Below are 13,639 nucleotides of genomic sequence, written 5' to 3' on the forward strand. Positions count from 1 at the left end.
GTGATTGCACCACTGCACTCCAGCCTGGGCGAGAGGGAGAGACCCTTTCCCCAAAACGAAACAAAATAAAATAAAAACTGAATAAAATAAAATGGTGCTCTCTTCATGGCCCAGCCTTATTGCTACCTACACCCACTCCCTAGGTACTTCATCCAAACTCATGGCTTTAAATGCCACCGACTGGAGATCGCTCCTCTGGGCTTTTCCTCTGAACTCCTGATTTATATCCAGTAGCCAGCTTTTTACCTTCACTTAAATATTTAGTAAACATCTAAAATTTAGCTTGTATATAGCTGAGCTCCTGGGTTTTTTTTTCCTCACAGCTCTATCCAACCCATCAGCATATCTGGTTGACTCAATCTTCAAAATGTGTCACTAAAAATTCAGCCACTTCTCACCACCCCTAGGCCCCAGCCTAGTCCAGGCCACTACTGTGTCCACCCTGGGTTAAGGAGTTTGCCTCCTGTCCTGTCTCTCTGCTTCTGCACTTTGCCCTCCTTTGGTCACACAGCAGTCAGTGATCTTGTTAAAATGTAAACTGGGGCCAGGTGAGGTGGCTCATGCCTGTAATACCAGCACTTTGGGAGGCCAAGGCAGGAGGATCACTGGAGCCCAGGAGTTTCAGCCTGTGCGACAGAGTGAGACCCCCATCTCTACAAAAAATCGGAGGCCAAGGCGGGAGAATTGCTTGAGCCCAGAAGTATGAGGCTGCAGTGAGCTGTGACTGTAACTCCTCTGCTCAAACCATTCAAGGGTGCTCCATTTCACAGTACAAGTCAAAGCTTCCATGTGGTATGACCCTTCCTTATCCCACATTTCTTTTTTTTTTTTTTTTTGAGACTGAGTTTCGCTCTCGTTACCCAGACTGGAGTGCAATGGCGCGATCTCGGCTCACCGCAACCTCTGCCTCCTGGGTTCAGGCAATTCTCCTGCCTCAGCCTCCTGAGTAGCTGGGATTACAGGCACGCGCCACCATGCCCAGCTAATTTTTTGTATTTTTAGTAGAGACGGGGTTTCACCATGTTGACCAGGATGGTCTCGATCTCTTGACCTTGTGATCCACCCGTCTCGGCCTCCCAAAGTGCTGGGATTACAGGCTTGAGCCACCGCGCCCGGCCGATTCTTATCCCACATTTCTTATCTCCTGTTCCTGGTTTACATTCACTCTGCGCCAGCCTCTTTGCTCTTCAGTGAATACACTGGGCAGGCGTCTGCCTCTGGGCCTTCGTACTTGCTCTTCCCACTGAGTGGAATGCTTTTTTTTTTTTTTTTTTTTTTTTTTTTTTGAGACGGAGTTTCACTCTTATTACACAGGCTGGAGTGCAATGGCGCGATCTCGGCTCACTGCAACCTCCGCCTCCTGGGTTCAGGCAATTCTCCTGCCTCAGCCTCCTGAGTAGCTGGGATTACAGGCACGTGCCACCATGTCCAGCTAGTTTTTTTGTATTTTTTTTTTTTTTTAGTAGAGACGTGGTTTCACCATGTTGACTAGGATGGTCTTGATTTCTTGACCTCGTGATCCACCCGCCTCAGCCTCCCAAAGTGCTGGTATTACAGGTGTGAGCCACCGCGCCGGCCGGAATGCTTTTCGCTTCCTTACTTCTTTAGGCCTTTTCTCAAAAGCTGCCCTCTTTCTGATCCCCTGATCCAAGGCTACCTTCCTCCTTGACTTCATCACGTCTATTTTCCTTCCTTTGTATTTTTCGTCTCCGCCCTTGTCACTATTTAATTAATTTATGTCATTTGTTCCTCTCCTTCAATACAATGTAAGATCCACAGTAACAGAGATTTTTGTCTGCTTTGGTCACTGTGAACTACCTCAGCCACTAGAACAGTGCCTGACACATAGTGAGCCCCCAGTGAACAGTGCCTGAATAAAAGGATGTTGCTTCAGGTTCCATAGGTCTGCAGTCATCACAGATGGGAGAGTGGCTCTCAGTATCTGAGCTCAGGCCCCTCAGCCTGGTCCTCCGGAGGCAAAATTGTATCTCTTGAGAATACATGAGTATTTTTGAAATGCAGATGTTATTTGTATAATATACTCAGGTGGTTCAAAATTCTTACTTTTTAATTTTATTATTACATTTTGAGACAGTTTCACCCTGTCGCCCAGGCTGGAGTGCAGTGGTGCCATCTTGGCTCACTGTGACTTCTACCTCCTGGGTTCAAGTGATTCTACTGTCTTAGCTTCCCAAGTAGCTGAGCTTACAGGTGTGTGCCACCACGCCTGACTAATCTTTTTTGTTTGTTTGTTTGATTTTGAGACAGAGTCTTGTTCTGTCGCCCAGGCTGAAGTGCAGTGACATGATCTCGGCTCACTGTAACCTCTGCCTCCCAAGTTCTTCTGCCTCAGCCTCCTGGGTAGCTGGGACTACAGGTGTGTGCCACCACGCCTGGCTAATTTTTGTATTTTTGGTAGAGACGGGGTTTCACCATATTGGTCAGGCTGGTCTCAATTCCTGACCTCAGGTGATCCGTCTGCCTTGGCCTCCCAAAGTGCTGGGATTCCAGGCATGAGCCACTGTGCCTGGCCTCTTTTCTTTTTTTGAGACAGTCTTTCTCTGTTGCTCAGGCTGGAGTGTAGTGGCATGATTACAGCTCATTGCATCCTCCACCTGGGTTCAAGCAATCCCCCTGGCTCAGCCTCGAAAGTAGCTAGGAGTATAGGTGTACACCACCATGCTTAGCTAATTATTAATTTTTTTTTTTTTTTTTTTGAGACGGAGTTTCACTCTTGTTACCCAGGCTGGAGTGCAATGGCGCGATCTCGGCTCACCGCAACCTCCGCCTCCTGGGTTCAGACAATTCTCCTGCCTCAGCCTCCTGAGTAGCTGGGATTACAGGCATGCGCCAACATGCCCAGCTAATTTTTTGTATTTTTAGTAGAGACGGGGTTTCACCATGTTGACCAGGATGGTCTCGATCTCTCGACCTCGTGATCCACCCACCTCGGCCTCCCAAAGTGCTGGGATTACAGGCTTGAGCCACTGCTCCCGGCCAATTTTTAATTTTTTAAAATAGAGATAGGTCTTGCTGTGTTGTCCAGGCTGGTTTCAAACTCCTGGACTCAAGCAATCCTCTCACCTTGGCCTCTTAAAGTGCTGGGATTAAAGGTGTGAGCCACTGTGCCCAGCCAGCAGACATTTACTTCTAAAGGATTTTCTGTTGCCTTTCTTCAAGGTGAATTTGCTTACCAGGGTGGAAAGAACTAGCTTGATTATATTGGTGTATCTCATTATATGCTTTTTTTTTTTTTTTTTTTTTGAGACGGAGTCTTGCTCTGTTGCCCAGGCTGGAGTGCAGTGGTGGGATCTCAGCTCGCTGCAACCTCCGCCTCTGAGGTTCAAGTGATTCTTCTGTCTCAGCCTCCTGAGTAGCTGGGACTACAGGTGCGCACCACCATGCCTGGCTAATTTTTTTTTTTTGTAGTTTTAGTAGAGATGGGGTTTCACTATATTGCCCAGGTTGGTCTCAAACTCTTGACCTCATGATCCACCTGCCTTGGCCTCCTGAAGTGCTGGGATTACAGGCGTGAGCCACCGTGCCTGGCCAGGCATTATAGGCATATTTAACCTACAGAGATTCGGTAATACCATTCAAGAAAATGGTGGGTGGAAAGAGAAAGAGAAATAACTATTTATATAATGCAGGTGGTTCTTTTTCCCATGCATTTCTTGAAGAAAGCTGGTAGTGTGGCCGGGCGCGGTGGCTCAAGCCTGTAATCCCAGCACTTTGGGAGGCCGAGGCGGGTGGATCACGAGGTCAAGAGATCGAGACCATCCTGGTCAACACGGTGAAACCCCGTCTCTACTAAAAATACAAAAAAGTAGCTGGGCATGGTGGTGCGTGCCTGTAATTCCAGCTACACAGGAGGCTGAGGCAGGAGAATTGCCTGAACCCAGGAGGCGGAGGTTGCGGTGAGCCGAGATCGCTGCCATTGCACTCCAGCCTGGGCAACAAGAGCGAAACTCCGTCTCAAAAAGAAAAAAAAAAAAAAAAAAAGAAAGCTGGTAGTGTAACCTGTGGGGTTGTGACTGTGTGGTTCCCAGTTCCACTGTGCCTGCCACAGAGTGATCCTAAAGTTTTAAGGTATATTTTTAAATGCATCAAGGCCCTTAAATGTAGGCCAACTATTTTATTAGAGGAACACTGATAAATTGATCTCTGAAAAGCATAGTGTAATAAAACAAAAAATGGGCTGTTTGGAACTTATTCAGAGACCAGATGCCACAGTCTATTGTGGTCCCTTCTTAAGAGCTTTTTCAGTGTATAATTTTGTCATTATGTGATTTTTGCCTTGTTGACTTTAAAAGCTAAATCCCACATGAAGTCATGACTCCGTGTATAAAGATATATTTCTTTTCCTTTTTTTTTTAAGACAGAGTCTCACTCTGTCACCCAGGCTGGAGTGCAGTGGCATGATCTTGGCTCAATGCAACCTCTGCCTTCCAGGTTCAAGCAGTTCTCCTGCCTCAGCCTCATGAGTAGCTGGGAATACAGGTGCTCCCCACCACCCGCAGCTCTTTTTTCTATTAGTAGAGACAGAGTTTCACCATGTTGGTCAGGCTGGTCTTGAACTCCTGACCTGGTGATCTCCCCGCCTTGGCCTCACAAAGTGCTAGGATAACAGGCATGAGCCACCGCAACCGGCCAGAGATACATTTCATGAAAGAGACTTTCTGGATAAACTTGGTTCGGTCTTGAGGCCTTTATTTTGGCCTTTTTTTTTTTGAGATTGAGTTTCGCTCTTGTTACCCAGGCTGGAGTGCAATGGCGCGATCTCGGCTCACCGCAACCTCCGCCTCCTGGGTTCAGGCAATTCTCCTGCCTCAGCCTCCTGAGTAGCTGGGATTACAGGCACGCGCCACCATGCCCAGCTAATTTTTTGTATTTTTAGTAGAGACAGGGTTTCACCATGTTGACCAGGATGGTCTCGATCTCTCCACCTCGTGATCCACCCGCCTGGGCCTCCCAAAGTGCTGAGATTACAGGCTTGAGCCACCACGCCCGGCTGTGGCCTGTCTTTTAAGAACAAGAAACATTCAAAATACCACCCTGCCAATTAACGGTAAGTTACAAATGTGTACAAATGTGTCAGTAGAGAGACCTGGCCAACTCCACATTAAGCAAGTATTCAAACTTGGTATCCCCAATTGCAGGACAACCTAATGTATGTGATAAGAGGTACACGACATAACTTATGCTGTATTATTCTTTCTTTTGATTTAGGGCCTCACTCTGTCACCTAGGCTAGAGTGCAGTGGCACAATTACAGTGCACTGCAGCCTCAACCTCCTGGGTTCCAGGGATCCTCCCATCTCAGCCTCCCATGTAACTGGGACTACAGGTGTGAACCACTCTACACCTGGCTAATATTTTATTTTTTGTAGATATGAGGTCTTGCTGTGGCACCCAGGCTTGTCTCAAATTCCTGGGCTCAGGTGGCCTTCCGCCTCAGACTCCCAAAATGTTACAATTACAGGTTGAGTGACTGTGCCTGGCCTTTAAACAGAGTGTAATCATGAGGAAACAATTGTAATCACCCAGTGGGTTCTTGCCCACTGCACAGAAAAAATAAATTCACTGCTGGGCACAATGGCTCACATCTGCAATCCCAGCACTTTGAGAGGCTGAGGCAGGTGGATCATGAGGTCAGGAGTTCAAGACCAGCCTGGCCAAGATGGTGAAACACTGAAAAAATTAGCTGGACACAGTGGCAGGTGCCTGTAATCCTAGCTGCTTGGGAGGCTGAAGCAGAAAATTGCTTGGGTCCAGGAGGTGGAGGTTGCAGTGAGGTGAGCTGAGATTGTACCACTGTACTCCAGTCTGTACAACAGAGTGAGACTCTGTCTAAAAAAAAAAAAAAAAAAAAAAAGCCGGGCGTGGTGGCTCAAGCCTGTAATCCCAGCACTTTGGGAGGCCGAGGTGGGCTGATCACAAGGTCAAGAGATTGAGACCATCCTGGTCAACATGGTGAAACCCCGTCTCTACTAAAAATACTAAAAATTAGCTGGGCATGGTGGCGCGTGCCTGTAATCCCAGCTACTCACGAGGCTGAGGCAGGAGAATTGCCTGAACCCAGGGGGCGGAGTTTGCGGTGAGCCGAGATCGCGCCATTGCACTCCAGCCTGGGTAACAAGAGCGAAACTCCGTCTCACAAAAAAAAAAAAAAAAAAAAAGAAAAAGAAAAAACAATTCACTAAGACTGTAGCATTGCATTAATTGTGTCAATTAAACAATTGACACAAAACAGGCCATATGGGAAGACAGAGTTATCACTCAAATCAGTTTCCCTGAAGGCTCAGAGATTAGGGTTTTTATGGACAATTTGACAGGCAAGGGACTAGGGAAGGGGTGCTGCTGATTGGTTGGGGATGGGATTATAGAGGTGTAGAAAATGGTCCTCCTATGCTGAGTCTGCTTCTGGGTGAAGCCACAGGACGATTTGTATCATGAGTCAAGTCATGGGCCCAGGCAAGGTCAGTAGGTTGCCAGAAAGTCAGAAAATATCTCAAAAGACCTTAGGTTCTGCAGTAGTGGAGTTACATATAGGAGCAATTGGGGAGGTCACAAATCTTTTTTATTTATTTTTAGGTTTAGTTTTTAAAGACGGGGTTTCACCGTGTTGGTCAGGCTGGTCTTGAACTCCCGACCTCAGGTGATCCGCCCGCCTTGGCCTCCAAAGTGCTTGGATTACAGGTGTGAGACACCATGCCCAGCCAGAGATCACAAATCTTGTGACCTTTCATCACATGACTCCTGAGCCTAAGAGATTATAGCAGCTATACCTACCTCTTATTAGGATTCAAACCCCTCCCATAATCCTAATCTTGTGGCTGTTCATTAGTTTTACAAAGGTGGTTTAGTTTTGGGAAGGGCTATTACTATCCTTGCTTTCTTTTTGAGACAGGGCCTTGCTTTGTCACCCAGGCTGGAGTGCAGTGGCACAGTCTCAGCTCACTGCACCTTCCACCTCCCAGGTTCAAGCAATTCTTGTGCTTTAGCCTCCCAAGTAGCTGGGACTATAGGTGTGTACCACCACCCCTGGCTAAGTTTTGTATTTTTAGTAGAGATGAGGTTTCACCAAGTTGGGAAGGCTGGTTGTAAACCCTTAGCCTCAAGCGATCCACCCACCTTAGCCTCCCAAACTGCTGGGATTATAGATGTGAGCCACCATGCCCAGCTATCCTTGCTTTAAGATTAAACTATAGGCTGGGTGTAGTGGCTCATGGCTGTAATCCTATCACTTTGGGAGGCTGAGGTGGGTGGATTACTTTGAGCTTGTGCTCAAAGTTCGAGACTAGCCTGGGCAATGCCATCACTACAAAAAATACAAATATGAGCCAGTACTGGTGGCTCACACCTGTAGTTCCAGCTGCGTGGGAGGCTGAGGTAGGAGGATCACTTGAGCCCTAGAGGTGGAGGCTGTAGTGAGACCAGATCACACCACGGCATTCCAGCCTAGCTGGCAAAGGGAGACCCTGTCTCAAAATAAATAAATAAATAAATAAAATAAAACTATAAATTTCTCTCAAAATAAGCTTGGCCCGTGCCTAGGAATGAATGACCAAGGACAGCATGGACATAAGAAGTAAGATGGTGTCAACTGTGTTATACTTCTCTGCCATAGTTTTGCAAAGGCAGTTTCACAATCAGATAAATGTAGAATTTGGTGCATTCTATAAAACAGCTGGTGGAAGTCTTTAAAAATCATTGTCACCTTAGCAAAGCTGCTAGGATTATACAAGAAAAAAGCTAAAGTTAAACAAAAATTGCCATGGAAAAGAAGGGTGGACATTCTAGACTTTAAAAGATTGAGGAGATAGTAGCCACAGGCAATTCACATTTATTGATTAGATACTGAATTGGGGAGAAATGGCTTTAAAAATATGTTTGGGGACTGGGCAGTGGCTCCTGTTTGTAATCCCAACACTTTGGCAAGCTCTGGCGGGTGGATCACTTGAGGCCAGGCAGATTCCTTGAGCCCAGGAGTTTGAGATCAGCCTGGCCACTGGGGTGAAACCCTGTCTCTACAAAGAAATTAAAAAGTTAGCCAGGCGTGGTAGTGCATGCTTGTAGTCCCAGCTACTCTGGAAGCTGAGGTGGGAGGATCGCTTCAGCTGAGGAGGTCAAGGCTGCAGTGAGCTGTGATCATGTCACTGTACTCCAGCCTGTCTACAACCTACTTTTAAATGGTTTACCAAGAAAAAAAGTGTGGATGTATACACATACACATACATACATAGAGACATAGATGACATTTATCTATAACCTGTGGTGTCCAATAGAATAGTCACTGTAGTCACATAGAACTATTTATACTTCATTAAAATTATCTAACATTTAAGAATCGTGTCCTATTTGCACTAGCCATATTTCAAGTGTCAGTAGCCACCTGTGTCTCATGGGAGGGTATTGGACAGCGCAGATGGAACATTTTCATCATCACAGTAGTTCTCTTGGGTAGTGATGCTGTAGACACACACACACACACACACACATACACACACACACACCCAACAGAAAGCAGATGTGGCAAAATGATAACAATTGGTGAAGAGTATACAGTATTTATTGTTTTATTTCAACTTTTTTTTTTTTTTTTTGAGACAGAGTCTTGCTCCATCGCCCAGGCTGGAGTGCAGTGGTGCGATCTCAGCTCACGGCAACCTCCGCCTCCCGGGTTCAAGCAATTCTTGTGTCTCAGCCTCCTGAGTAGCTGGGACTACTGTTGTGCCCCATCATGCCCAGCTAATTTTTGTATTTTTAGTAGAGACAGGGTTTTGTTATGTTGCCTGGGTGGGTCTCAAACTCCTGGCCTCAAGTGATCCGCCTGCCTCAGCCTCCCAAAGAGATGGGATTACAGGTGTGAGCCACCATGTCCGGCTTCAAAATCAGAATACTAGATGCCACATACGATCCTAACTGGGGACCTGCACCAGAACAAATGTTTGTTTCTTTCCTTCTTTCTTGCTTTCTTGCTCTTTTGCTCTCTTGCTCTTTTTTTTTTTTTTTTTTTTTTTTTTTTTTTTTTTTTTTTGCTATGATGGGCATTAATAGGACAATTGGCAAAACATGAATAGAGTCTGTAGGTTAAATCTTAGTATTATAAAAAATTAAATGTCCTGATTTTGATCATTGTGCTATTGGTTATGTTAGAAAATGTGTTTGTTGAGAAATATACCCAGAAGTGTTTAGGAGTAAAGGGGCACAACGTCTACAGCTTACTCTCAAAGTTACAGGAAAAAAATGTGCATGTGTATGAGCACAGAGTGGGGTTACATCCTGAAATATCCGTCCTAAGTTGAAATGCAAGTTGAGAATGCATCTGACACTCCTAACCTGCCGAGTGTCATAGCCCAGCCTAGCCTACCCTAAATGTGCTGAGGACACCTGAATGTGCTGAGGACACTTCCATAACCTGCAGCTAGGTGAGATGATCTGGAAAAGCGGGATATGGCCAAGTATCAGTTGTTTGTCCCGTGATCACGTGGCCGACTAGGGCTTGGGCTCACTGCCTCTACCCAGAATACTGCATGTGACTATTCTGCAAAAAGACCAAAATCCAAAATTTAAAGTGCAGTTTTTACTGAATGCATATCGCTTTCGCACCATTGTAAAGTCAGACGTCCTAAGTCATGCACCATTTGTAGTCTCCATTTTTTTTAAAGGCATGTAGATCCATGCTCTTACCACCAGGTGGCCTCAGTTAACCTTGGTCCGTGTGTTAATCACTGCGCCTCATTTTTCTACCCTGGGCCATGCCTCCGTATCACAAACCTTTATTCCTAGTACTGTCCCCTTGTTGCTTCTGAATCTTAGCCACAGCTGATTTTTAATAATCTCTTGCCTTCCTCCCTTCTGTTCTTTTGGGGCCTGGAGAAGACAGTTACTGCTATAAAAAATCTGAAGGTGAATTTGGCCTTTGCTGAGTTGTAGACACCATTATAGGACTGTCACCTTTCCGAAGAGTCTGGGAGGGAGAGATCTGCTTATACTCAAACAGGGAAGCTCAGGCTAGGCTAGTCTTGCTATCATGGGCAAGGGAGCATCAGTTGTATCTCTGATTTGGGGCAGGATGGGAGACGTCTAGATGTGTTTCACGCTGGTGACCTGGTGTTTCCATCGTGGGTGATGTACACTAGGATGCCTGTCTAGCTCCTCATCGTGATGCTTGCTAAGCTCTGTGCTCCGTGAGTCAGTCTTTGGTTTGCTGGTCCCAAGTGAGTATCAGAATTGTTGCCACATGAGGGCTATGAGCAGAAGAAGAAACGTAGATGGCTAACGACACATGGAAAAAATATTCAACCTCAGCGGGCCACCTCGGCCTCCCAAAGTGCTGGGATTACAGGCGTGAGCCACCACGCCCAGGCCATTTATAAATTTTAATGGAAATAAAGATAATCTTCTTAATATTTCATATTAGATAAATTAAATCTAATAGTCCACAGAGCAACAATAGAACAAATAAGTAAAGTTCAATAATGATGTGCAGCATGGTGTGGAATCAGGCTGGCTGGGTGCACAGTCTGGCTTGTGGCTCCCTGGCTATGTAGCCTGGAGCAATGACCTCGCCTCTCAAACCTGTTTTCTCCTGGGTAAAATGAGGTGATAATGTATTCCCTGCCTCATGGGTTGGTTGTGAGAATTCAGTTAGATAATGTATGCACATGGCATAGTGTCTTTAGTAAGTACTCATAATATCTTAAATATTATTTTTATTTCAATTAAAATTTATAAATTGGCCATGCACGGTAGCTCACACCTGTAATCCCAGCACTTTGAGAGGCTGAGGCAGGTGGATCACCTGAGGTCAGGAGTTTGAGACCAGCCTGGCCAACATGGTGAAACCCCGTCTCTACTAAAAATACAGAAATTAGCCAGGTGTGGTGGCATGCACCTGTAATCCTGGCCCAAAGGCTGAGGCAGGAGAATCACTTGAGCCCAGGAACGGGAGGTTGCAGTGAGCTGAGATCGAGCCATTACACTCCAGCCTTGGCAATGAGAGCAAAACTCTTCCCCAAAAAAAAAAAAAAAAAAAAAAAAATATATATATATATATATATATATATATACACACACACACACACACACATATATATATATACATATATATACACATATATATACATACATATATATACATATATATACATATATATACATACATATATATACACACATATACATATATATATATATATATAAATAATTTATTTATTAGGGTATGGGGTCTTGCTAAGTTCCAGGCTGTTCTTAAAACTCTTGAACTCCTGGGCTGAAGGAGTCCTCCTGCCTTGGCCTCCCAAAATGCTGGGATTCTGGGCATGAGTCACCATGCCCGGCCTTAGCTATTATCTCACTATGTGTTTTGTTTCGTTTTGTTTGTTTGCTTTTTTTTTTTTTTTTTTTTTTTTTTTTTAAGACAGAGTCTCGCTCTGTTGCCTAGGCTGGAGTGCAGTGCCATCAGCTCGGCTCACTGCAACCTCAGCCTGTCAGGTTCAAGCGATTCTCTTGCCTCAGCCTCCCAAGTAGCTGGAACTACAGGTGCCCATGCCCAGCTAATTTTTTGTATTTTAGTAGACATGAGGTTTCACCATGTTGCCCAGGCTGATCTTGATCTCCTGAGCTCAGGCAATCTGCCAGCCTTGGCCTCCCAAAGTGCTAGGATTACAGGCGTGAACCACCGCACCCGGCCTACAGTATGTGTTTTTTTTTTTTTGAGACTGAGTTTCGCTCTCGTTACCTAGGCTGGAGTGCAATGGCACGATCTCGGCTCACCGCAACCTCCGCCTCCTGGGTTCAGGCAATTCTCCTGCCTCAGCCTCCTGAGTAGCTGGGATTATAGGCACGCGCTACCATGCCCAGCTAATTTTTTGTATTTTTAGTAGAGACGGGGTTTCACCATGTTGACCAGGATGGTCTCGATCTCTTGACCTTGTGATCCACCCGTCTCGGCCTCCCAAAGTGCTGGGATTACAGGCTTGAGCCACTGCGCCCGGCCCAGTATGTGTTTTTAACTCATGTGATTTGTAAAAGTGAAAAAGCGTAGCCCTCTGGTGAAATGAATATACTCTGGTAGCCCTGATGTGGGGGGCTACATGGGTTTACCTTTCTTGGAAAGGAATGGGCAGTTTTAAGAACTTTAAAAAATGTTCATGTCCTTTGGAGGAATACTCCAGAAAGGCATGCAGATGTATACTTTCACAATAATTTCCCCAGAGTGAATAATTGTAAGCAGTCTATTCCACAATGAAAGAATGTGGGCTTGTATTACAGTCATTTAAGATTGACTTATGAGGGTGAAGAATTTTTAAACAATTGAAGAAATAAAAGATGAAAATCTGGAAGGCAATTTCCCAATGATAAATTGGTAATGATGGTCACTGGCGGTTATCCCAGTGGTTTCAGGTTAGGGATGATTTTTTTTCTTATATTTCATATTTTGTGTGTCTGTGTGTACTCACCTTTCTTTAAAAAGTTTTTAAAATCAAGACAAAACAAAAGTTACTGATTTATTTTTTAAAGAAACAATGAAAAAGAGCTGGAACATCTGCCACAGGGGGGCATCTGGGAGCCCTGGGACTCATCTTTGACTTTTTCTTTCTCACCCAGTGGTGTCTGCAAAGCCCAAGGTGCATAATCGTCAACCTCGAATTAACTCCTACGTGGAGGTGGCGGTGGATGGACTCCCCAGCGAGACCAAGAAGACTGGGAAGCGCATTGGGAGCTCTGAGCTGCTCTGGAATGAGATCATCATTTTGTAAGCAAAAGCCCCTTCTTTTTGCATGCAGTAAGGTGGGGGAAACAGAGAGGGTGCTCTGAGGGGGTTGTGGGAGGTACAGATTCCCTGTGGCACCTCTGACTTTTTCTGCCTGTGGTACCCAACGTGCCTCTCTTTAGGTGTTCCTACACCATTGAGCTCATAGAGCGTTCATTATTAGCTAGAGGATTACAGGGTCAGCTTTGAGGTGGGCAGGGATATATGTGGGTATCTGTCTGTTGTGATTCCCCCTCCCCAAGATGTCAGCAGTTTAGTTTAACTGTTTTCTTCTAAGTTACAGGAATGATTGCTTGGATGTAGTGAATCAGGTGTTTGTTTTCCAGGAATGTCACGGCCCAGAGTCATTTGGATTTAAGGGTCTGGAGCTGCCATACCTTGAGAAATGAGCTGCTAGGCACTGCGTCTGTCAACCTCTCCAATGTCTTGAAGAACAATGGGGGCAAAAGTATGTATGATGAAGGGGGTGCCGACGTGATTCATTGTTGGGGATGGGAGGACCTGGCAGATGAACCTGATGCTGTACTTTTCCCCAGGACTAGGAGTTGTGTTCTCCTTGGATGCCGTCTTTGGAGTTTTAGGAAGGCTGAGGAGTCCTCTCTGCCTCCTTGCAGAGTTTAGCCCTCTCTGTCCAGGTCCTCTGTTAGTGGGATGCAGTGGTGTGTTCCCCTTGATCCTTCCTTAGGGACTGGAAACTTTCTGCTCCTCTTCCCAATGCAGGAGGTGTGTAATATGTTGAATGAAACTGTCAAATGCCTCTAACCTAAATCATTGCTTTTCTAGCCTGAACCCTAAAACAGAACAAAGGAGCTGTGTGTATATGTATATGTGCGTGTGTGTGCATGTGTGCGCGTGTGT

At 45.5% G+C, this 13,639-nt stretch overlaps 1 protein-coding gene across 2 annotated transcripts in view; it reads left to right on the top strand.

Annotated features, from left to right (window-relative positions):
* Nucleotides 1-13,639, top strand: part of WWP2 (WW domain containing E3 ubiquitin protein ligase 2) — a 180,571-nt gene that overhangs the window by 24,375 nt on the left and 142,557 nt on the right. For both annotated transcript variants that reach the window (XM_039477061.2, XM_074405585.1), the window contains exons 3-4: nt 12,616-12,763; nt 13,108-13,229. In XM_039477061.2, the coding sequence (XP_039332995.1) occupies nt 12,616-12,763; nt 13,108-13,229 (270 nt within the window). The remainder of the gene's footprint in view (nt 1-12,615; nt 12,764-13,107; nt 13,230-13,639) is intronic.

Source organism: Saimiri boliviensis, chromosome 1 (genome assembly GCF_048565385.1).
Source record: "Saimiri boliviensis isolate mSaiBol1 chromosome 1, mSaiBol1.pri, whole genome shotgun sequence".
In the NCBI taxonomy this organism is placed as follows: Eukaryota; Metazoa; Chordata; class Mammalia; order Primates; family Cebidae; genus Saimiri; species Saimiri boliviensis.